Below are 25,762 nucleotides of genomic sequence, written 5' to 3' on the forward strand. Positions count from 1 at the left end.
ATCTTTTAATTGATAGTATTGTTAAATCCCACAGGCAGATGCACACCAAAGGAGACATGGTTTTGGTGCCATCTGCTGGTCAAATAAAGCACTAGTATACCAGAGAGTAATGTTTGTAATACACCAAAATCTGCACATGTTCCTTAATAAATATACAGGTTGAATAGGTAAAGTACAAACATTTATAAATACATGTCTACATTAATACAATCTTGGCTCAAAAGCAGTAAATAATAACTACACTACAAGAGTTCAAGAGTTACAATGACCAACCCAACCATCTTATCATCTTTCATATGAACAGATAAGAAACTCTGAGCAAAATGTATTGTTTTATTTAATGTCATGGGTGTTCTACAGTTAAATATAAGTTTCTCCCAACAATCTTAGTATTTTTTTGGAAAGACTACAATACTGCCTACAATTATCTTTTCATGATAGTACTCGTGAATAAATATCTACTATATATTTCCATTACATTCACTCTCTTCAACAATTATATACAATCTTGTTTGATTTCAAAAATAAATACAGTATATATACAACGGACCATGTTGAGGTGCCTTCAAGTGCAGCAGAGAATAACATCTCTTAAATGTGGGCGTGGCCCTATGAAATCTCTGAGTGTTATTAGTTATCAGTCAAATATTACTCTCGTGAGACCTGACTTAACAGAGCCAGAGAGCAAGTCTTATCTATGAGTAACTAATGTAAGGCATTGGTACTTTTGTTGACCCTAGACTGTGCATCAATCAAACATATGCATAAGACATTTTAATTCAATGTAAATTTCTAACTTAATAATTCTGACTTTATGCATGAAGTGTACTGGCACTATACAGATGTGCTTTATTCATGTTTCATTAAAAATGCTATTTTCATCAGGTTTGCGATGCAAAGCCCTCCCCCACGGTGGCACTAAAAGCACAGCCCAGAGGTTAAACCTAGCGCAGACATCAGTGACTCCTCAGGCAATCCACTGCAAACTCCAGTTATAAGCCAAAATATATTTAAAAGCAGTTTAGACAATAGCGTTCCTTTCCTGTCCCTGAAGATGCTCAATGTAATAGTGAAGGGCCAAAAGCTGGAGCAGAAGTAAAGACACCCCCATATGACAGCAGAAGTGGAGGGACTTAGAGGCTCCCACAGTAGACTGGAACATGCTGAGCCACGCGGTGGCCAAAGGTAGCAGCTTGTAATGTCCATTAAGGAGGCAGTCAGGACACTCGTTCCCCCCGGTGACCCGCAAGACAACTTTCATTTCATTAGAGCAGTGGCTTTCAGCTGCGCTGGATAGAGGGAGATTAGTGAGACCCATGGCCAATCCTATTACAGCGCTCCATGTAAGCCACGGTGATCAGGCAGGGTTTATGCATGCTGTTCTCAGGTCTGTGTGCCGGACAGGTTCCTGTCGGCTCACGGGCCTCTCCCTCCATTGGGTCAGGTGTTGGGTTACGTTCACTCCTTCAGCTCCTTCAGCTCCCCCTGCTCTCTCTTCTTCCTGCTTGTCTTGAGCTTGTAGCATTGTCTCCACCTGTCTGTCTGTCCTACTCTCAGAGCTTGGGCTTGTCCACTTGTCTGTTGGCTTTCCGGAACAAGGTCTTGATCTCTTCCGTCACCATGTCTTGCCAGTTGTCTCTGTAAGATATCAAGTTTTCTCAAAATGATTCCTTGAAAGGAGATAATATTCCTTAACAGTTACTCACAGTGATAATCAGATTTGCTTAGGTCTGTCGTTTGGGAAAGGGCTTCCAGACCCAGATGAATGTTATGGATGTACAATTCGGTGTGCTCTAATGAACACCATCATTATAGTTTGTCAAACATGCAACGTTAGGAAAGAAGCAACAACACACACAACAAAGCCAAACACAAAAAAGCACAAAAACACAAATAATACCTCCTTAGCATAAAGATCAAAAGCTGCTTCAGCCCATAGAGCACAGAGCTGCTATCACCAGCTAACACATCACAACAGCGCACGCAAGGCTCTACCTCCTTGCTTTCGATTTTGAGAATCTGCTAGTCTTTTTTCTGCTCTCCTTTTCTTGTATGCAGCAATGTCCTCAGGATGAAGACCGTGATTATCTTCCCTGAGGTGGACATGGTGAAGATGTACGCATTTGCATGCGAATAGAGTAACATGACACACCCACAGACATGTCTCATTAGAATGCACAAGGTAGGTGGACAGTTTTCAGTTGAAACAAGAGTTGTTTTTCTCTCTCAACACTCTGAGTGAATAGGACAGTATTGGTACAGTTCTGTGTTATGAGTGTATCTTCACATTAAGAATCTGTGTGCATTCATTGTCTTACCCTGGTCTGATCTCTGGTGGCTTTGGCAAAGGCTTTGTAAAACTAGATTGCCCAACAAGCCAGTATGTCTCCTCGATACCTTTGCCCTGCGTTGGAGAAACACAATGAGGTTATCTTTGGCAGGTTGAATGAAACTCCGAGAAGCAATGCTGAGCACAGACAGATCATGTATGCACCTTCAGCTCGGTCTTCCCCCTGAGGTCAATCTTATAGCCCTCGTCCAGGGAGCGCAGGATCTTCACTGTGCTCATGTTCACATGGATTCTATAAGCTGATAATAAAGAGAGAGAGAGAGAGAGAGAGAGAGAGAGAGAGAGACAGCATAAAGCACCACAGGATCTTCACAGTGCTCATGTTCACATGGATTCTATAAGCTAATAATAAAGAGAGCGAGAGAGAGAGAGAGAGAGAGAGAGAGAGAGAGAGAGAGAGAGAAAGAGAGAAAGAGAGAGAGAGAGACAGAGAGACAGAGAGAGAGAGCATAAAGCACCACAGGTTTGCAAGGACACAGGAGATGGGTGTAGAGTTGATGGGGGTAAAGCATATTGAGAGTGATTGTCCAACAGCTATACTTTGCCAAATGACAAGTTACTCCTAATAACATACATGAACTATTAATTATCAGCAGTAGTAGGACTTGTTACTAGTACTCTCTGTTGAGTTACTGAGCACCTGAATGATAGAAGTGATTGGATACACAACATTCTCACAGTCATGCTGGTCATGTCAATGCAACAGAACAGATTGGAATAGAATTGAACAACAGAACAAAGCAGAATGTGCTCACGCAGTCCTGTGGATTCCATTCGAGAGGCGGTGTTGACTGTGTCTCCAAAGAGACAGTATCGAGGCATGGTCAGACCCACCACCCCAGCAACACACGGCCCTGCACACACAGAGAGCACACACAGCACTCAGAGCACACATGATCGAGGCATGATCAGACCCACCACCCCAGCAGCACACGGCCCTGCACACACAACACACATGATCGAGGCATGATCAGACCCACCACCCCAGCAGCACACGGCCCTGCACACACAACACACATGATCGAGGCATGATCAGACCCACCACCCCAGCAGCACACGGCCCTGCACACACAACACACATGATCAAGGCATGATCAGACGCACCACCCCAGCAGCACACGGCCCTGCACACACAACACACATGAGGGCACAGCTCACATCCCCAGCATCTACTGTAGCCCACACCAAAGATGAATGCAACAAACAAAAGGTCTTAATCAATTAAAAAAAGGTATTCCATACTAAACGATCTAGAATTGAAATGGTTGAAATGGAAAAGAAATGCCCTCTAAGTCTGTTTTATGATTTATATCAAGAAAGAGCATCAACTACACTAAACCTTTAATGTTTGTCCTAACAGCCCTAGTGACTGTTCAGGTTTCAGCGCCCACACAGCGCCCACACAGCTGCCCTGCTCACCGGAGTGGATGCCAATACGGATCCTGACCGGCACCTCGGGCATGTGTCTCATCTTGAAGGTGCCCACTGAGCTCAGGATGTTCAGGGACATGTTGGCGATCTCTGCCGCGTGCTTGTTGCCATTGCGCTTGGGGAGGCCTGATGCCACCATGTAGGCGTCACCAATGGTTTCCACCTAGAGGGAAAAAAACAACGCCTTATGTTGTTGCTATGGTGACAGTGAGGTACACTGTGAGCCCGTCTTTCTGTCTTTGTCTTTCTGCTTCTCGGTGCTCCCAAGTCTCCTCCACTGCAATCGAATCTGCCTTAACAGCTCATAGGGCCCCATCCAACCACAATATACCGTACATCCCTATATCTAACTCTGTCAGAACTGACCTCTCTACCACCTCCCTCCACCTCCCTCCATCTCCCTCCACCTCCCTCCATCTCCCTCCACCAGTTCTGTGTAGACTAACCTTGTAGACATCATGGTTGCTCAGCACAGCGTCAAAGAGTGAGTAGAGGTCGTTGAGCAGGTCCACTACCTCGATGGGGTCACTGAGGGACGAGATGGTGGTGAAACCCACGATGTCGCTGAAGTAGATGGTCACCTGGTCGAAGTACTCCGGCTCCACAGTCGCGCCTGTCTTCAGTGCTTCTGCCACAGAGCTGAAGAAGGGAAATGTCATCTGTTTTGGATGCTTTCAGGACATAAAGCAGAAACATAAAGACTGGGCTCACGTGCAGCCTTAGACCAAGAGGTAAAGTCAAGACTGAAGTTCCATCATGCCATTTGGAGACAAATGTATGGAGGTGAATAATCTGAAATCTGAAATGAATAAACGTAAAGGAGGTGAATAGTCTGCCTAAGGGCCATGATGTGGAAGGAGAGGGACAACTTTTGTTTGTGTCCATTCACAATGGGAACCAGTCCAAGGCTGTGTCTAATCCTTGACTGCTCCAAAAAGTGATTAGAGAGTACGTCTAATCCACGGGTTAGCTGTGGCCTCAGGAGAGGTGAGGTGAGCAGTGACTCACGGCGGGAGCATCTCTGAGAGGAGCTTCTCTGTCCTCTGTTTCTCCACCTCCAGCTCCTCCGTCCGCTCCCTGATCAGCTCCTCCAGGTTGGAAGAGTACTGTTCCAGCATTCGCAACATGGAGTCGATGATGTTGGTCTTCTTGCCCTTGTTGATGAACTTGAACTGAACACAAATGATTATGGTTTGTTATATTTTTGATGCCATTTTCACGGAACATGAAGCAGAGCACCATTTTTCTTTGAACCATTGTGGTCTTGCATGTTCATTGTGTTAACATATTGGTGGACAAGCAATTCTGAAAACATCCTGTATAGGGGTAGGATATTGTGTGATCCCACACGTTACCAGAAAGCTCATTATAACAGAAATACATTAAAGGAGACCGCAAAAAGACCAAACATTTTGTAGAAACTGACTCAAGGTACACACCCATCCACTCAAAAACCTGAGAAACCTAAATCACAGGTCATGGGGAGGACGGATGGATTGTCTTCCTGCTGACGTTATTACAGAGATCTGATGCTGTGAGTATGATCAGCCCACACAGGAGGCCCCCCCATTCTAAAGGTACTGTGAGGTGGACCGTCTACCTGATCAAAGATCCCATTCTAAAGGTGCTTTGAAGTGGACAGTCTACCACACAGGAGGCCCCCCCATTCTAAAGGTACTATGAGGTGGATAGTCTACCTGATCAAAGATCCCATTCTAAAGGTGCTGTGAGGTGGATAGTCTACCTGATCAAAGATCTCATCAAAGGTGGGCCGGCGCTCCGGCTGCTCGCTCCAGCACTGCTTCATGAGCTGGATGCACTGCAGCGGGGCCTGGTCCGGGGCCACCGTGGGCCTGCACATGGGCGGAGGCTTCTTCACCTTACGGATGATCTCTGATGGGTTCAAGACAACAAGAGGCCCATGTTGATCAGCAATGCATCTGACACTACGGCTTCAGATGGAACAGTCATGGAGACTGCATAACAACATCAAATGTACGCAGGATTTATTTATAGTCAGGGCAGGGCATGGTTACTGCTTATCATATATATAAAATGACAACTATCATTGCCACGACTTAGATGATTCACAAGTTCAGGCTAAGTTTATCATGTCAAACCATGACAGTGTCTTCTCAAGAGTTCGCAATCTCAAATCAATGAATCAAATCCACCTCTTGAATGGGCTGAAACTGAATATGACTTATGGGATATATGCACTCACTAATTCTCTAATGACCTACCTTCTGGAGACAATCCCAGCATGCAATAGGGAGCTCCTCGGACCACCACCTCTTGCAGGATGATGGCAAAACTGTACACATCCCCTTTGTAGGTCCCTTTGCGTGAATGCTCTAAGTCTCGGAGGAGCTCCGGGGCTGTCCAAAACAAGTCTGAAGAAAGGACAGTTATATGAGACAATGACAAATATCAAACTTATCCATCTCACTAATTTGTACCCAAACACTGTGTGTGTGTGTGTGTGTGTGTGTTTGTGTGTGTGTGTGTGTGTGCGTGCGTGCGTGTGTGCGTGCGTGCGTGTGTGTGTGTGTATGTGTTAGTCTGTGAATTTTACCTGCTGGTGGAGGAATCTCTTTGGGGGCTTTCTGGTTGTCTAAAAGCTCATTGAAACCATAGTCTGTTATCTTGAGGACAAAGCGGCCATCAACCACACAGTTCTTAGACTTTAGCCTTCCGTGGGGAAAGTCTCTATGATGGAGGTATTTTATGCCCTAATGGAACACAAGAATGTCATATATCTATAAGTTTGTATGTACTGAACATCTCCTATAGGTCTTACTCTTTGGAGAGCAAATCCACTGATTGCAGGATGCTACATTCACTCCTCCTCACCTTTATGAGATCTAGTAATAGTGAAGACTTAAACATCCAGTCCAGCTTGACATCATCATTTCTTAAAAGGTCATGGAGGCTCCCCCGAGAGCAATGCTCTGTCACCATGGCAAACATGTCACAGTCTATAAAGAAGCCTAGGAATGGGTTGACGTTCTCATTCCGTAGGTCCTTCATCTGTAAATCGACAAACATAGTCATCAAGAACTTACTGAGGTGCTTTTCCAACAAGAGGCATGCTGTAAGTAGAAGAGCTTGTGGGTAGGAGCTGCTAATGAAGAGCTTGAGAATTTACTTTTGTGAAGATCTTGGTTGTGCTCTGTTTCACTTCTTTAAAATGGCCATCTTTAAACTTCTTCATCCACACCCAGTCACCCTGAAATTGAAAGAGATGTGTTGAGATAGCTAAAAAGAGTAATGCAAACATAGAGTGTCAATGGAATGTCCTACATACCTCATAGACGGCCACATTTGATGTCTCGTGTGTAACTGTTGCTACGCTAATTTCAGAGTTAAATTGATCCGCAGACTTTGTACTCTTGTCCTCAATAGCACTCCTTGAGCCAGTGAGATCTTCTAAAGTGATTTTCTGCAGGGAACAAGATGTGCCATTCAAGACCCAGACAGAGACTAACAGAGAAAAATAAGTGAACCCATCTCGACTGAGTCTTGAGAAAAGTGATTTAAAGGACAATGTGGGAAAGACCTGCCTGCTTGCTTAGCTGAGGGTCGATGAAGGTGAGGTCCTCCAGGGTCAGCAGGATCCTGTTGGGCCCTTTCACCAGCTGGATCTGCTGGATCCTCCACCTGACAGACAGCAGAGAACACACAACTCTTTCACCTGCTTATATTCATCATTTTGCCAAACGCTCCAGATAACAAACAAGGTAAACAAATGTACCTTATGACAAGGGTCAGGCCGAGGGCTCCCAGGCCCAGCACCAAAATAACAACAAGCACGATGATAACATAGATGATCTCCACACCTACAACACAAGAGACAAGCTTTTAGTTACATTTGTATTTGTGGACAATTATTATTCATTATCTATTTATTTGTTTGTTTATTTGTTGTTTATATGACTGATATTTGTTTGTGTGATTTCTTTGTGTGTCTTTTGAGTGGGGAATTGCTTGTGTATTTGGTTGATTATGTTCCTTCATGTCATCCACTACCTCCAGTGCAGACTGCATCCGGGTCAAACCAGCAGCTTGAGTCAGGCGAAGGGGGAGATCCTCCTGGGAAGTGGATTGACCTTCCAGCGAACTGCAGCGTGCCGGTGCTGAGGTCCACCAGATAGCACCGATACATCTGCCTCCCCCAGCCGTCAGTGTCCAAGATCACATAACTGGTCTGGCTGTCTCCTTGGCTGTCTATTCGTATGTTCTGGTTGAAGCCTTTGAAGGTCATGTTTCGAGTGAAGTACGCCAGGTTGGTGCCGCTGAGCCACTGGCCCGCCCTCCGGGCATTGTGTATAGCTTTGGCAACCAGGTACAGACCGTTGTAGATGGTTCCAAACAGAGGGGAGACCTGTGGCACAGTGCAGCTGGTCAGTATACACAGGCAAAAGTTCAAGTGCTCCTCACAAAATGTATGACTGAGAAGGCAATAGGCTTATAGTAGGGGAGTGATTATAAGCAGGACACAGAATGACATCACTTTGTGCTTGTATTAACACTGTAATGTGATGGCAGGGTTTCCCTTTTAAATGTTTAGCATTTCTATGACATAAACTCACGTGCACCCCTCACCTGCTCTGGCTCATGGGACACAGTGAGCTCTCCAAATCTCTTGGCCATGTTGAACGCTTCACTGAAGGACATCAGGTCTGACGCCACGGTAATAGTCAGCACAGCGTCGTAGGCCTGTTGAAGCTTTGTGTCGTTTTGCAGAGCGAAGTAGGAGGTGTTTGAGTAGGGCAGGCTGTAGAGGAGGGCGTCATAAGGCACAAAGACATACTTCCCTTGGGTCAGACCCATGGCATGGGCCTTCAGCAGGAAAGCTCTCTGTTTTTCCCCACCCATTAGCACAGAGTGCATGCACATTATGATGACTGCAGAGATAACAAGACAGACAGTTAGTGATCGATGCAGACAGTTAGTGATCATTGCAATAAGTCATTGATCGATGCAGACAGTTAGTGACCAGTGCAGTAAGTCATTGATTAGTGCAGAGAGTAAGTCATCATGGCACAGGCAAAGCTAGTGGTCAGCACAGGCAGGGTTAGTAAAGACCAGTGGTACAGTTAGTAACCAGTCTAATTAGTGTTGTGTATTAACTCATGCACACTGAGTCCATGACCAGCACAGCCAGTTGCTCAGTGGGTAGAAAAGAAAAATACACTCTATGGTATTATTCTCATGTCATATACTGTCAATCCCAGTCATATTAGCAGGAATATGGTCAACTTTCACTGGTTTATTGCCAACATCTGTTACTCTGCCTAAGGCATGCAAGAAGATTATCAAGTAATTTAATCTAGAGGAAGGGTTAAGCTTGCTTTAAGAGTGTCTTTGATAAATACAACTTCCCATCCACCTCAAAATATCTTGTTTAATCTTTTTCTCCAAAATAATACAAAAACAGCAGAGCTGTATGACACTGGTTTTTAGAATGGATTAGTTAACAGCTTGCATATGAAATGTTATATGGCAAATGTAAAGGGCTATTGGTTCTATGTCGTGTTCCGGGTAACTAGAATCCTCTGCTCTCCAAAGATGTTTTCAAGAGACAATTAGTCGGCGAACTGTTGTCCCGGCAAATAGGCAATCAAAGCACTTACCTTTTATTTCCCCTGCTCTCTGAATGTCCCGTAGGGTGTTCTCCATCTCGGTTTCATTGCTCCCCACAGACGCCACTATGCCAACGGGGAGCCCCTGACTCCTCAGAGAATTCGCCACTTTGCCAGCCGTGTCTATCCATATATCCTCATCGGAGGAGACTATGCCAATATTGGCCCACCTGAAATACTTTAGCACAGTAAAAAGCACTCGCGTTGGAGACGGTAAAGTCCGTGCGAAAGTTGGATATCCTTCGATTCTGTCCAGTTCATAATTAATGCAAGCCCAAGAGAAAATGGCCTTGTTCCAGTTTTTACCCAAAAGTGAAGCGGCGTTGCAGTAACCTGGATTGGCGGGTCCTACGAAAGCGTCGACGTGTTTCTCGTAGTTCACAAATGCTGTCAGAGCCTTCGATGTTTCGCAGGGCTCTTGGAGAACCATAAAATCCATTTGACATCCCAGATCCAAGCTAAAATCTTCATTTATCCTGCTCACAGCCAATTTGGCTGCAACCGAGGGGAGAGATTTCGAGTGTATTGGGTCGCAGTTCCAAGGCCCAAGGACTCCCACTTTGAAAATGAAACACTGAACACAACATGGAAACGTCAGAACTCCTAGCAGTATCCATAGTGAAAAGTTGTAAAATGGTATAATTGGTCCAAGGCTGTGTTTGCTTCTCAAAACTGGACAACAGGGATAGGCTGACAGTTCCCATAATACACCTCCGAAATGGAGTGGTAACTGGTGCATTGTCTCTCTTGGGTATCCGTGCTGGTAAACCTTGCTGTTACATGAAAGTCTTGAAAGTCTGTGAAATTAATAGTTGAATAATGATTTTGTTATCCACAAAGACTGGGTGCATACCAAGTTCTATTCCCACTGATTTTGGGAGCATCGCTTGTGACACTGCACAGTCCATTTATGCAGTACTTTTACCCTAATGTCATACTGAAATCAATGAATATTTGCGTCTAAAAAAGAAACAACAAAGAAATGACTTACCGTGGTGTTCATATCTTGCCCGTACTCTGAAATCCAATTAGGCGATGTGAAACTCACTACAGCTCACTTGAACATGTTTTGTTCAACACTTGCCTCTAATAATACTTTAACAATCTCCAGATACCGAAACTTCAAATTCATGAGTAAACCGAGATTAGATCAAACGTAGTTGCCCTGCATGAAGATGGCACACCATAACTAATTATCTTCCTTGCGCTTCCAATTGGATGAGAGTGCGCACAGGCTGCTTTGCGCCTACAACAGTAAGAGACAACTTCAGCACCCTGGAGAGTTACAAATGGCTTCTATTATCAATATTGGTATCGCCTCACAAGCCGTCCAGACTATATTAATGATGATAAATAAATGTGTGGTTTATCACAAATCTACCTGTTTGCAGACACAACCTGTTTATTACCTTGTACCGTCACACATCAGATGATCGGATGGAATGCCAAAATAAAAACACATTTTAGATAAATGTAATAATCTTCTATGCTCTCTTCCTGTTTTTTTAAAAAAATAGAATTAAATGTCTATTAACAGGCCATTGTCCGTTATGTCCATACAATCAAAGCCCTCTCAAAGTGACCTGTAGGTGAGGCGTAATTGCAACGCTTGGACCTAATCCATATTTGGTAAGGTGCAATGTAAGAGGATTGCGGTCATGCGTCCATACTTCTGAGGCAATATATGGCTTCATAAACCCCGCTCACTGAAAAGTAATGTATACTCATCGGGCATGCATTATTTGTGTAATTTGACTTTCATGGTCGAGAAAAGAGCAACATATATTTTATTTTCAAACGTACGCATTCAATGACATACCAACTTCGGGGCAGCACGTTAAAATAAGGTTATATAAATCGTACCATACATATCCTCTGCCATCAACTCAGCTTTGCCATGGAGATCCCTTGGTCCCTAAATAAGAGCTACGTGCTGTAATTGGACAAATGTGTTGGCGTGATGGTGACAGGGCCAACAGTTCAATTGAATCTGCAAGCAGGTGTGGTGGGAATAATTAAAGATAACGAGGGGGTTCTCCTTGGGAGTATTCCCGGAGTTCGTGCACAAGTGCGTGCGTCAGATAAACCCTTTGTTTTGAATGCGAACAGGGATTCTCAGGGCTCATAAAAAATACAGGAAAGAGTTTTGGATTTGAGTTTAAAACAAAATGTTGGATAAAATATAACGATAGCAGATTGGTAAACTATATCGTATTCCCAGAATGAGTGTAAAATAAATAGCCTACATTTATATTTGACTTTAAAACAAAAGGTTGAACCGAAAGCAACAGTAGATAGGCAAGCTGTAACACATATTTTTTTTTACATTTATTTTTTATATTTTTTTTACTATCTATTTGACTCGTTATGACCAGCAGCACCGTCTACCGTTTTCTGTTTTACTGCATATTGCTTCTTCCTTGAATGTATTCTAAAGTGTGCTTGCAGTGATGACCCATATCTTATAAGCCAATGAGCCTCTTAAACGTTACACCTTGACACCCCTGTCCTGTGCCCAGAATAGTGGATGAAAATGCAATCTCAGCATAGGCCTACCTGGGGATATCGCAAGGGACTATAAGGAACTGGAGTCTCTGGACACAAACCATGTCAAGACAAACTATAAAATAATGAACTCTGAAAACTGAAGGGCACTTTTTCCTGCTGATTTCCCCTCACATTGCATGGTCATTCACCACTTTGCCTTATCGTCGTGGCTAATCGTCGAAAGGCTAATTATTATGATCCAAGACTCCAAGTTTAAATGACTTACATGACAATACATTTAAATTTGAAAGGGTACATGTTTATCTGGTTTGTGCACTTTTATGACGAACACTTCTCGTCTGTTCTCTCTACTGCCTCCAGATGGCGAAGGTAGCCCACCACATTGAAGCGTAACCTAACCTAACCTTACAGTGAAGTGTATAAAATCTGGCTTCATCTGATGCCCTCCTGCCCCGCCCACGGTTTACTGATGTCAAACTTGACTATGCATGAATAGAACAGTTATGGATCAGATAAATAGCCTAGAACTCTTCATTTCAAATTCAGTATGGTCAAGTAGCCGTTGTGCAATATGATAAACAGACTTCACATTTAAAGGCACACTCACTGCTTTGCGTTTTGAAAGAAATCAAATGCTTCCAGACCTACAACTCTGACAGTTTTGCCAAATAACACAACGTTATTCTAAAACCAAATGAATCACCCAGAGAGAGCTATTCAAATAATTGACCTCCGTCTAAGGCACAAAAGGCCCACCTGATGCAGCTACAGTTCATTCAACTAAAATACATTGAGGGCAAGCGCCTATGAAATCAAAAGCACAGTCAATCCCTGTAATTAGTCTTCGTCACATTGTTTATAGACAACCAAAGTCCAGCACAAACGTCATGTAATCCTATAATGCTATAGTCCTGAAACAAAAGTATTTTTTTGATTGCGGGCATACATCATGTGCTTTCTCTGTAGACAATTCTGGCCATCCAGTTCAATCACAATACTACATGTTATTGCAAATTAAATGAATATGTTATATTTGATTCAAAGCTGTTCGGATATTTTGATCCTGTTCTATAAAAAAAGACCTCGCTGTTGTACTAGAGCCAGTAACCAGTAGGGGGCACAGGACACCCTTAAGTAGGGTGAATGTAACGTCCAGACGTTCTGGGCGCGGATAATCATCCTGAAGTTGCTAAAGTGACGTCTATCATGCGTGCCCAATATTTAGCATTGTATTTGATTCCGCTGTCCTGCTTTACGATGAAACGAGGTGTCTGTGGGTAGTGGAATCCTACTTCGAAAGATTTACCGTGGAACAGTGTGAAGCCTCTGAAAATGGGAGCCGGAGTCGACTAATGCAGGACTTGGAAAACCGCTAAGGCTTCCTGACAAATCAGTCCCAACATTTGGACAAACAGTGCACTGTAAGTTTAAACTTATTGTACCAAAATCCTTAGCAGAATTCTGTTTGACGTATGCTCGAGGTAAGGGTGGAGATTCGATGTTCACGCACACTCTTCATTGGGTTGAGAGATTGGTTGTTACTTTTTGACAACGACTTTTGTTACGTTAGTCTTTCATCAGAATTCGTAGAGTTACTCTCGAGAGTAGCGTTAGTAGAATACCCTACTTGAAAGCCTAATAGAGTGGCTTTTCTAAACCAACATTACATTTTCACCGGTGAACAGTTGTTTTTCTAAGACATCTGGATTCATCAGTGGAGATATAAGGACCCGTGCCAGATGTTTGATTTGAAATTAGGAATGTGGAGTTGTCTGTCCATCCATGACCATTAATAAAGAAACTTGACGTTCAATGAGCGGCGTGAAGATGTCTGTATGGTTAAAATGACTTAGTTTAACTTCTTGTTGTAAATTGAGGGCGCTACAAATGATATGTTACGTATTCATATCCGTCACACTGTAGACTAATTCCACATTCCCTTGAAGCCTTCACTAAAGCCGCAGCCTATAGTAGGGCTGTGGGTGTTGGAGTGTTAGTGGTGACAATATATGAAATAAGACATCAGTGAGATGTCACAATATGCCTCGGCTTTACCCAGACCAGTGTAGTCAACCAAACATTCAGGTTTTGATTACTCAGTAAGCCTCTGTATGTCTTTTGTATGTGTGTGTGCTGTGCTTTAACTTGGTCTGATCTGTAGACGAGTGACAGGGAAAGACATGGATGGGGTGAAAAGCTTAAGTCTGGCCATTAAAGTGTTTAACCGTCAGACAGCATGAAGAGTTTTTATCAGTAATGCTGGTATATGGAGTTTTTGTCACTGAACAATGAATGGCTGAATGAGTGCACTTGTATTGGATTTTCTGTCTAGTAGGGTTGAAACTGGCATCACAGTATACTGTGGGATGGAAATTGATGGTTCTTATACTGTGTAGATTTTCTTATTACCGGAATTGAAAACACATCAAACATGTTCATCCATCTTTAAGAATACAAGCCCCCCCCCCCCCACCGTGGAGATGAAAGTGGGTGTCCCATTGATAACTTGTGAACGTGTGAGCGTTTAAACGTCAATCATAAAATGCGCTATCAAAATAATGGTCCATATCCCGGTCACATCTGCATTGTCTGTCCGTTTTGTCATCTCTGACTAACACACAGACACACACTGACCCCCATAAACCTCCCTGGCTCGAGCGGCTGACATAAATTATCCAAAAAACCATAACCAAAAAACCCTTCTGTTTTCATTCCTTTAAAGTAACTGACAATAATAACACTAATAATTGTACCTTATACCGTACACTGTGAAGCTGTGATATTTCCAGAGATGCTTATTATACCATGGAAATCTTATACCCCTGCACCGGCCTGGCACCAGTACTCACCACTCTAGTGGTGTTGCTAACATGATAGCGTAGCACCGGCCTGGCACCAGTACTCACCACTCTAGTGGTGTTGCTAACATGATAGCGTAGCACCGGCCTGGCACCAGTACTCACCACTCTAGTGGTGTTGCTAACATGATAGCGTAGCACCGGCCTGGCACCAGTACTTACCACTCTAGTGGTGTTGCTAACATGATAGCATAGCACCGGCCTGGCACCAGCACTCACCACTCTAGTGGGGAGGTGAACAGACAGAATTAGTGTTAACAATAAGTGTCCAGGGATTTTAAGACCTTAGTTTCACATCTCTTCCAAAGGATGGCAGTCTACAGTCTCCAACAGCTCTTCCAGGCCCAAACTCTTAGCCTCGGAGGTTAAGGGCAGCTGCAGAGGAAAATGCCACGACTCACAGTACAGTGTGTTTAAAACAACTTGACTCACAGTACAGTGTTTTTAAAACAACACGACTCACAGTACAGTGTGTTTAAAACAACACGACTCACAGTACAGTGTGTTTAAGACACAACACGACTCACAGTACAGTGTGTTTAAAACACAACGACTCACAGTAGTGTGTGTTTAAAACAACACGACTCACAGTACAGTGTGTTTAAAACAACACGACACACAGTACAGTGTGATGAACTCCAGTGGTGAGAGCCCTCGTGGTGCACGCTGTAAATCCACAGTCGTACTCTGCGTACCTTAACGATGACATGACCGATCACTCAACACCATCCTACCACAGTACAATTAAATAGAAACACCTTTTGCATTTCAACGCTTTCATGCGTGACACACACCCAAAACACATCTTACGTTACCATGACAGACTGCATTCTTGTATTTGGATTGATAATGCCATATGTTCTTACATTTAGTCATTTAGCAGACGCTTTTATCCAAAGCGACTTACAAGGATGTATACACATTTTTCACATTTACACTGATGGCACACTGCACATCAGGAGCAATTAGGGGTTCAATGTCTTGCTCAGAGACGCTTCGACAGGGAATCGAACTAGCAACCTTTTGATTACTAAACGACTTCTCTACCTCCTGTACCACTGTCGCCCCATGTTCTGTTTGTGTACAGTGTGTGTGTGTGTAATGAAATGAATTGGAGGTGGTGAAAGTGTACTGCACAGAGTCCCAGAGCTCTTCTGGGAGAACTGGGAGAGTGGCTTTGTTGGAGAATGTATTGGACACCTGGAAGGTTCACGACCCCCAGGCAGAGTGCAGACGTCAGAGCAGAGCTACCTAACACAAACGCAGGAGAGGTGGAGGAACACCGCCAAAGGAAGAGGAAGAGGAAGATGAGGAAGGGTAGAGACCAAAAAGACATCTGCTGAGCTCTTCTGTAGAACTCCAGGGGTTGAACTGGTGGTCTGTAGCAAGCACGTACATGCTCCCACCGAGCGGCTGAGATGAGTCATTCAAGAGTATGCCATTCAGTAAAAGACAGATTTATCTGACGTGTGCTTGTCATCATCAGCTGGGTCTCAAACGTATTTTCTGGGCATGTAGTGGAAGGGCAGTATATGTATAGTATATATAGTAGTGCTGTCAGTTTAACGCGTTATTAACGGCGTTAACGCAAACCCATTTTAACGCCGTTAATTATTTTATCGCGAGATTAACGCGAGAGATTTTTTTTTTTTTTTTTTTTTTTTTTTTTAGATTAACGTTCTTTTTGGCCTCGCAAACTGTGTAGTAGGCTAACGTTACGGTTTGAGAGTGAATGGTGAGCGACATACGGCAAAATGGATGATAAAAAGCTTCTGAATGGAAAGTTTACTTTTAAAAGTTGTGTTGTGCAAAAGAAGCAAGCTTCACTGTTGTCTGAAAATGTCAACAGGCAGCTGGCTGAAAGCAAAGAAGTAGTAGGCTTAGCTTTTATTGGTAACCTAACTGTTACGGTTCATTGTTTCTGAAATAAGAGGCCTGACTGCTATGTTCCCAGCAAACTTGAAAAAAAAAAATACAATATTAAGCCATGGTTTAACTGCACTATTGGCTGAGTCCTTGTTTACCTGAAATTTTATTTTATACCGCCCTATTTGGTAATGTCGGTTTTCAATAAAATAAAACATTTGCATAAAGCAAGCCAATTCACTGTTCCATGTTGATAAGGGCATTAAAATTAAAATAAAATGATGGAAAAAATAAATAAATGAAGGGACATTTAGAATAGATAAAAATTTGCGATTAATCGCGATTCATTTTGAGTTAACTATGACATAAATGCGATTAATCACGATTAAATATTTTAATCGTTTGACAGCACTAATATATAGTGATCATAACCCCTAAGAAGAAGAAGATGAAGGAAAAGACATTCTCCGGAAGGTCCCACCAAAGAATAGTGATGGAATTGAAACAACAAACCCAAACAAGCCAGGCATTCACCATGGAACCCAACCTCCCCTCCCTTAAAAGCCTGCTCTGTTACATTCCACAAAGTTTATAAAGGATCAACGTGTCGTGGTGTTCAACCCTAGTTAAACCCTGTACTAATAGTTAAATTCACCTTGACTGTCATGCTGATGAATGCAATAGGATACTGGATTTACTTTATAAAGATGCTTTGTGTAGGCTTTTTGTGGAGTAGACATTGAGAAATTAGTTTTATTTATTCATTCATTCATTCATTGAATGATTGATTGATTTGGAGTTAGTCACTTTAGCATGTTCCATTGAATAGCTGAAAGTAGCTCTTCAAACTGAAGGCTGAGTTCACCTTGCCTGTGGCATAATAAACATATTGTGTAAGAGAACAGTGCGTGCCAAAGGCCAGTGGATTGTGTGAGTTTGCCGATACGCTAACTTTGACCTGCTGTGAAGGCCAGTCAAGTTCATGCTGCCTCTCTCAGTTCCACCTGCAGTAACCTGAGTGAGTATGGAAGCAGGCATGTGTGGGTGTGTCTATGTGCGGTTGTGTGTCCATGAAACAAAACCGTTTGACATTTAACCCAGAATATTAGCCTCATATAGTCAAATTAGGTGCTGTGGTGGGCAGGGTTTACAACAGAAGTTTCAGCTGTGCTCATCTGTCTGTGAGTTTGTTGTGAGCGAGCGAGCGAGCGGGCAGAGGGAACCTTGTGTTGTGAGCCTTGAGGAGAGGGAGAGCAAGAGAGCAGAGATCATGCAGGTGCGCTGGGTTAGCTAACAGACGTGTTATTTATCTGCAATAGTAAATTCGTAGTACTATGTGGCATTTGAAATGTATCATTCATTAGCGCAAGGAGATTAGATTACACTATTCCAATTCCTAGCTGTGAAGTCAAATGTCTGTCGAGTTGAAAGCTTCTGGTGCTATGGTGACTGTGCATTTTAAGTGATTTCATCATGCTTCTCTATATATTTCATTCGACCACAAACTGTTTTGTTTCCTTAACTATTTAACAGATTTTTAATTTAACTTCTTTAACTAAATTTAATGAATTCGTTCGAAGTCAGCATGCAGATATTGTTTTGCACATTTTAGAAAAAAAGAGGGGCTGATCTTTTGATCAATTAATTAGGTCAAAATTTAAGGAGGATGAAAACCTATACATAATATGTATGTCCTCTATACATTACTACTGTATGTTTTATAAAGTGACTTTTTGTTCATTTTCAGGGATTCAACATGAATATTTGTTGTTGACTGATTTAGCTGTGTAATGTCCTCAGTAATGAGGGAACTGTTATTAGCGTATCTGTTTGCTTCAGTGAACACATAATGAGGTTCAGGTGATTGTTATAAGCATACTGAGTCATTTGTTCGTGACGGTGTAGAAAAGCAAAACAGCTCACAAGAACAGGGTTGTATTTATTAAGATAGAAGATATAATATGTCCTTATGCCATGCAGATGTGCCTCTAGACCTCTATCCAATCCGTTTGTCTCCACTCGTCTCTTAGGGTACCATGCTGTTCTTCCTGGGTGTGAGTGTCCTGACAGTGCTGTCCCATGGCGTGGCGGGAGGGCAGACGTGCCATCCTCAGTGTCGCTGTGAAGTGGAGAGCTTCGGTCTGTTTGACAGCTTCAGCCTGACCAAGGTGGACTGCAGTGGGGTGGGACCCGGCACCGCCCCCATCCCCATCCCACTGGACACCTCTTTCCTGGACTTGTCCTTTAATGCTGTCGGTGCCATTTCAGACGCCATGCTAACTGGACCGGGCTACACCACCCTTGTGAGCCTGGATCTCAGCAACAATGCCATTAGCAAAGTGGGTGCTAAGGCCTTCTCCAAGCTGCGCTACCTGGAGACCTTAGACCTGAGCCACAATGCCCTGGAGGACCTCCCTGAGGGCTGTTTTACAGGACTTCCCTTAGCAGAGGTAGATTTAAGCAATAACAGATTTCATGAGTTCAGCCTTGATGTTTTCACCACCAAGGGCCAAGAGAAGCCCTTGACCGTTGACCTGTCGAACAATTTAATAACAGCCATCACTACAAAAGCACAGGGACCTTCTCTGTCCATTAAAAGCCTGGTGCTGGCAGACAACAGACTGAGGGCCGTCCCTGATCTCTCAGGCCTTCCTCTGCGCTATCTGGTATTGGATGGGAACTGGATCTCTGTCATAAAGGAGGGGGCTTTTCAGACTTTCAGGGATCTCTCGTATCTTAGCCTCAGTGGCCTTCCAAAGCTCTCACTTATCGAGCCTCTGAGCTTCCGAGGTTTAGAAAACCTGCAGGTTCTGGATCTTTCCAATAACAAGAAGCTGAAATCACTGAGCCCAGAGGTCTTTAGCAGTCTGAACTCCTTACAGGAGCTCAATTTGTCCAACTCTGGAATGACACATCTGCCTAGTACCATTCTGAGCTATTTGCCAAATATCAAAAGCATAACTCTCAGCCCAAACACGCACTGTTGGAAGACATTGAAACAGGGCCAGTTTCACAGGCAGATTGGAGAAGCCAAAAATGATTATGTAATATCCTGTGATGATATCAGCTCTGTGCCTCTCAATCCTGTTTTGTGATGATATCAGCGCTGTGCCTTGCAAACCTTTTTTGAGATATCAGCAACTTACAACTTTTGACCGAAGACAACTAATCCACCAGCTGCTTGGGCAGTGCCTTGGCTGAACTTCCTAACCCCTCCCAAACTTGACAAGGAATATCATGGTATGATGATACTCTTTACTCATGGCATGTATTTTGCACACTTCACATTTAAGTGACCAAGAATACTGATCTTTTTAATTACTTTTCATGTGGTCAAACATGTTATGACGATACATTAGAGGCTTATTCGTTATTCTATCTTTTTTGACAGTATTTCCTAACCACCTGCATCTTGTGGATTATGCTGTTGAAAACATTCCATGTTGTGGAAGTATGAGCACCAGTATGTTCGGATGTGTCTGTTCTTTAACCAACATTTGAATGCCAAAGGAACATTCTAAATGTAGTGGCTACCCAGTGGAGATGCTTAGGGGAAAGATGCCCAGGCCAACTGCTGGGAGGTGAGAATGGATGGATGCTAGACTTGACAAGGTTGCTAGATCAATGTTGAAGAGTATCAGAACAACATGCTTTGAATGCACACAGATGCAGTAGTCTTGGTGTCATGATGCTCTGTGTAAACTGGACCCATATCAGGTCCTGCTCATGGGCAGTGCCAGCTCTCTCAGAGGGATGATGCCATGAAGATGACCATCAGATGGCGTCACTCATTCATACCTTTACATTGAAGAAAGAAGAGAACAGAATGATTCCAGTTATTAGTGCTAAATATGACCACAGTATTTAGGTGGACATGATTGTCTTTTCTCCATCTCTTTTGTGATTTTCTCTGCCTGACAGAGACTGAGGTATTGTGTTGTGTTGCACATTCTTTCAGAATATTTTCATTTTTTTATGAAAAAATGATATAAGGGCTATGGCTATAGAGGTTCACAGTATGCGTGTAGGTGTTTCTATCATGTCGACTGATGTTCCTACAGTGTGTGTGTGTGTGTGTGTGTGTGTGTGTGTGTGTGTGTGTGTGTGTGTGTGTGTGTGTGTGTGTGTGTGTGTGTGAGAGAGAGATCATGTTTAATACAACACGTTTCAGTGGAATTGTCTGCTTGTATGTACAGAAGTATGTATATGAAGTATTGGAGAATTTAAACTTTTCACTGATGGCTGATCATTCACAACCACTTGCATTGACTGTGAAACAATTTCCATTGCCATTATAACTCTGTGCCTTTCATTTGTACTACGCAGATGAATAGCAGGTAATAACAGCAGCATTTCCTATGATTTTTAAAGATGTGAAAAACTATTTTGATTCTTATGTAAAAAAAAAAAAGAAAGAAAGAAAACCAATGAGACAATCTGTTTTATTCATCCAATGTACACCTTGTCATTTAACTGTTTGTAGGCTGCCTTTGTTTATAAATAAATAAATAAACAACATGTCTTCCCATTCAGAGTCCGTGATTTGTGTTCTTTCGATTGTGACAGATGGCAAATGGCATTTATTCGTCCTTAATCGTTTCTCAAAACAAATTAAATCTTTTTAACAAAAGCCATTCAGCTTGTGTCATATAGTATCTTACAGGCATAAAGGACATTCTTTTGAAGTCTAAAGCCAACTCTCCAGTCTTTCAGGTTCTTTAGTCAAATTCACAAACTTTCCCTTTCCCCCCTGGCATGTTCTGGCAGTAAACTCTTCTGATGCCCAAGTGAATGTCAATGAAGGAGAACTACATTTTACTCTACCTTATGGTTCTCATAATAAATATTTGTAACTTCCAAAGAAATTCATGAAGAATCAAATCTCTGAAGACAGACTCAACACTTTTAGGCCTACCCTTTTATTATATAAGTGTGAGTGTTGGGGGGGGGGGCACTTATTTTGTTCTACATGAGGATCAATGTTCTATTGATCATATGAAGATAGATGTTAGATGTGCCCCAAATGTAGCAATTTTTTATTTAACATTAAGAGAAAAACATTTCTCTTTTCATGTGCCTATGATTGAGATCTAAAACTTGCACTCTATTCTGACTGCCCAAGGGGAACGTTCCTAAAGAGATCAACACAGTTGGGGCTCTATCACTGTCTTTATTCTACTTAATGTACTTTTCTTTTGATTATATCATTTGTCTTTTAATGTTTTTTACTCTTAAGTGCTTTTAAGCACTTTGTCTTAATTTTTGTTTTGGATATTTCTGTAAAGCACATTGACATGCCTCTGTGTTAAATGTGCTATGGAAGGAATGTCACAAACATGTTCATTGTGTGTCTCTACCTTCAAAGCATACTCTGGCACTACATTTGACACCAGGGCAGCTGTGAAAAAGTCAAAAGTGAAAGACTGGAGAAGTGGAAAAGTGATGTCATGTGGTCTTATGAATACAGAGGACTGCTCTGTTATTATATGTACTCTGTAAAGATAATGTACTACATGTTCATTTTTCACTTAGCTGATGTTACCGTTACTGGGTGTCAGTCGCTCCTTGTGACTGTTTTTAAAGGCGTTTGTTTCCATTCAGAAAACCGGACAAACCCTCCCACGCAAGCCCTTTGTTTGAATCACAGGGTGTGTTCTGGAATGACAGAACATGTTGAAACCGTCACAAAAAAGAGATATGGAGAAAGTAAGAGGGTGGGAAACGGTGATTACTTTCCAAACATACAGGAGGATGGCCTGGCCCACAGGTGATGAAGCTCCAGAGCAGAAGGATGGTCTGGCCCAGAAGGGTCCTGTGGCCGGTCCACTGTGGTGGGAGCACCAGCCCAAGCCTGAGCAAGACAACTCAGAAGCTGTGTTGGTGTTTAGTACATACACAGAGCAGGAACATCAATGTTAGCAAACAGAAGTTTCAAACCTCTATCTCTCCCTGTATACGCCTTCATGGGTGGCTGTGTTGTCAGCCTATAGAATGCATAGGTCCTCACAGGATGCTTTAGCCTATTTAATACATAGGCCCTCACAGGATACTTTAGCCTATGGAATACATAGGCCCTCACAGGATACTTTAGCCTATGGAATACATAGGTCCTCACAGGATACTTTAGCCTATGGAATACATAGGCCCTCACAGGATACTTTAGCCTATGGAATACATAGGTCCTCACAGGATACTTTAGCCTATGGAATACATAGGTCCTCACAGGATACTTTAGCCTATTGAATATATAGGTCCTCACAGGATACTTTCAGAAATATCTTGAGAGTTAGAGCCGAAGTTCAGAAGTTTGAAATTCTGAGAGAGTTATTGTGTACCTCAGCCCAAGGCTGAGCCGAAGGTTGGATACTTTAGGGTATATTTGAAGTAGTTTCTGATGTAGTAGTGTCATTGAAGTGTGCTGAGGAGATGGCCCTGGGGACGACTTTAGAGGCCGCACTGAAATCGAGCCAGATTACATTATCGGAGCATACTTGCTCAAATAGTGATTCACACAAACTGTCTGTGCCTTCACATAAATTCCCCCCCCAACCCTAGAATATAGTTTGTGCGTTGACTTGTTATTACACAAGTAGCCTCTCACCCATTTAGGAACTGCTCTGAACTGGCCTGATGTGTGCAGCTAGGGTAGGGGTCATTTAGTTCTGACCTGACCGTGGCGTGCAGCGTTATCCTCTTACTTATCATTATCTGTGCCCTTCTGAGTCCACACACCAATCATGCCATTAAGGTTCACACCAGTCAGCATGACATCAAAGAACAGAGACATCTTAAGAGCAGTGATCCCACCCCACTGTCCTTAGAAAGAAAGAGAAGACAGATGAGAAGCGGCAGAGAAAAAAAAACACCTCAAAGTGATATATACATGCTTTTTTATTTGTATGTTCATTCATCCATGTGTTTTAATCCTTTCATACTTTTTTTCCTATCAATGACTTTCCATCCAAATGTGTGTTTTGGAGACGGCTTTGGTAGTGTCGTGTGCTGCACAGTCATGCCAATAAAGCACTTTCAATGGAGAACTGAACATCTAATTGATTTAGTTGAAATCTAATTGATTTACATTAAGAGTGCATTTATTCATAATTCATCTAGTGTGTTAGCTTCATACTGGTCAAAAGCTCAAGAAGTTAGAATATATTCATATCCTTGTCTCTAGAATAGAAATGTGTGTGTGAATGTGCTGTGTAAGGTATTGTTACACCATGCTTTTTATTGCTCTTAGCTTGACTGTTCTCTCCCTTGTACGTCGCTTTGGACAGAAGCGTCTGCTAAATGACTAAATGTAAATGTAAATGTAAGGGTGGGTCTGCTTACCTTCAACTCACCAAACAGTGAATACACCTAAACACACTTCACCCAGGATCCTTTAAACACACTTCACCCAGGAGCCTCTAAACACACTTCACCCAGGATCCTTTAAACACACTTCACCCAGGAGCCTCTGAACAGTGCCAAGCACATTTGCCTCACAATGAACGTCTATCTAACTGGCCGGGAATACTTTGTCGCCCTCGGAGACCACAGCTCAAAAAACATTTGTATGACCTGTGGGGTCCCTCAAGGATCCATTTTAGGGCCCTTACTTTTCAGTCTATACATGCTACCCCTTGGTAGTGTAATTAGGAGGCACAACATCGACTATCATAGCTATGCAGATGACACCCAGCTCTATATTTCTGTAACACCCAACAACTACAGCTCTATTGATTGTTTGGTAAATTGCATTTCTGATATAAATGTATGGATGTCACAAAACTTTCTCCAGCTAAACCAAGATAAAACAGAGGTATTAGTCATTGGTGAAAAAAACGAGAGAGAGAAACTAACTGCACACTTAAAAACACTAGCACTTAACACCAAGCACCAAGCCAGAAACCTAGGCGTCATACTTGACTCAGATCTCAATTTTGAAACCCATATCAAAAATATAATTAAAACATCTTTTTATCACTTAAGAAACATTGCTAAGGTGCAACCGTTTCTCGCTCAGGCTGACACCGAAAGACTGATGCACGCGTTTATCACGAGCAGGCTAGACTACTGTAACTCGCTTTTGTCTGGTCTACCAAAAAAAGCCATTAGTCAACTACAAACAATACAGAATGCAGCAGCGCGAGTCCTCACTAAAACAAGACGGAGAGCGCACATCACACCAGTATTAAAATCACTGCACTGGCTACCTGTTAGTTTTAGAATAGATTTCAAGGTTCTCCTACTAGTCTATAAATCACTCCATAGTCATGCACCTGAATATATAACAGACATGCTCTCAAGGTACACACCCAGTAGATCCCTGAGGTCCTCCGGCACTGAACTTCTAACAGTTCCAAAAGCCAGGACAAAGAGACATGGGGAAGCAGCTTTTAGTTTCTATGCCCCCAACCTTTGGAACACTCTGCCAGAATACCTAAGAATGGCCGAAACGGTTGAAACCTTTAAACATGCACTTAAGACATACCTCTTTGATCTAGCTTATCACTCACTGTAAAATGTATTTAACATTTATGGAACATTTATTTATTTACTTATTTCTGTCTCTTTTCAAGTATTTGTACCCCCCCCCCCCCCAGCAGCTGTCTCTTAGTTTGACGATAACTGTGCTGAGCAGTCCTTTATGGTGCCAGTGCGGTTAGTACGTAATTTCCTGTTCATTTATCTCTGGCAAAATCTGTGTCTTTTTATAAGTGTTTTGTAACTTGTAAAATGTATTTATTTAACATTAATGTAACATTTATTTATTTATTTACTTATCTGTGTCTCTTTACAAGTGTTTGTAACCCCCCCCCCCCCCAGCAGCTTAGTTTGACGATGACCGTGCTGAGTAGTCCTTTACGGTGGCAGTGCGGTTAGTACGTTTATTTTATTTTATTCATTTATCTCTTGAAAATCTGTGTGTTTTATACAAGTGTAACCCCCCCCCCCCCCCTTTTCTTTCCTACTGTGAGGCGCATTGTGTTACTTCCTTGTATGAAATGCGCCGTACAAATAAAGTTTGATTTGATTTGATTTGATTACCCTCTTGTCCATATCAAACTCAGCCAGCTTTAACCTGATGGAAACGTGCTAAATCATGGTGGGACTTC

General features: G+C 42.6%; 2 protein-coding genes across 5 annotated transcripts; one reads left to right on the plus strand and one right to left on the minus strand.

Annotated features, from left to right (window-relative positions):
- Positions 1 to 97: 97 nt before the first annotated feature.
- On the minus strand, positions 98 to 11,055 carry gucy2f (guanylate cyclase 2F, retinal). The gene is made up of 19 exons (XM_012828880.3): positions 10,418 to 11,055; positions 9,418 to 10,223; positions 8,387 to 8,688; positions 7,811 to 8,165; positions 7,536 to 7,620; positions 7,345 to 7,441; positions 7,089 to 7,223; positions 6,930 to 7,010; positions 6,635 to 6,811; positions 6,357 to 6,513; positions 6,025 to 6,174; positions 5,526 to 5,674; positions 4,790 to 4,953; positions 4,228 to 4,420; positions 3,770 to 3,944; positions 3,106 to 3,204; positions 2,495 to 2,589; positions 2,319 to 2,404; positions 98 to 1,638 (listed from the first exon to the last, which is right to left on the minus strand). Exons 2-19 carry the CDS (start codon positions 10,163 to 10,165, stop codon positions 1,554 to 1,556), a joined length of 3,333 nt encoding a protein of 1,110 aa, XP_012684334.1. The 5' UTR covers positions 10,166 to 10,223; positions 10,418 to 11,055; the 3' UTR covers positions 98 to 1,553.
- Positions 11,056 to 13,049: 1,994 nt separating this feature from the next.
- On the plus strand, positions 13,050 to 21,186 carry tsku (tsukushi small leucine rich proteoglycan homolog (Xenopus laevis)). 4 transcript variants are annotated; one of them, XR_004164291.2, is made up of 3 exons: positions 17,690 to 17,934; positions 18,689 to 19,898; positions 20,050 to 21,186. XR_004164291.2 is itself a non-coding variant. In XM_012828781.2 (2 exons), the coding sequence occupies exon 2, from the start codon at positions 18,695 to 18,697 to the stop codon at positions 19,751 to 19,753; it is 1,059 nt and encodes a 352-aa protein (XP_012684235.1). In that variant the 5' UTR covers positions 13,050 to 13,355; positions 18,689 to 18,694; the 3' UTR covers positions 19,754 to 21,186. The 4 variants fall into 4 exon arrangements, 3 of the variants coding, with proteins under 3 accessions (XP_012684235.1, XP_031429165.1, XP_031429164.1); XM_012828781.2 differs by lacking the exon at positions 17,690 to 17,934 and adding an exon at positions 13,050 to 13,355 and having other exon boundaries at positions 18,689 to 21,186; XM_031573305.2 differs by lacking the exon at positions 17,690 to 17,934 and adding an exon at positions 17,213 to 17,676 and having other exon boundaries at positions 18,689 to 21,186.
- The last annotated feature ends 4,576 nt before the right edge of the window (positions 21,187 to 25,762 follow it).

This window comes from Clupea harengus, chromosome 9 (assembly GCF_900700415.2).
Source record: "Clupea harengus chromosome 9, Ch_v2.0.2, whole genome shotgun sequence".
Taxonomy (NCBI): domain Eukaryota; kingdom Metazoa; phylum Chordata; class Actinopteri; order Clupeiformes; family Clupeidae; genus Clupea; species Clupea harengus.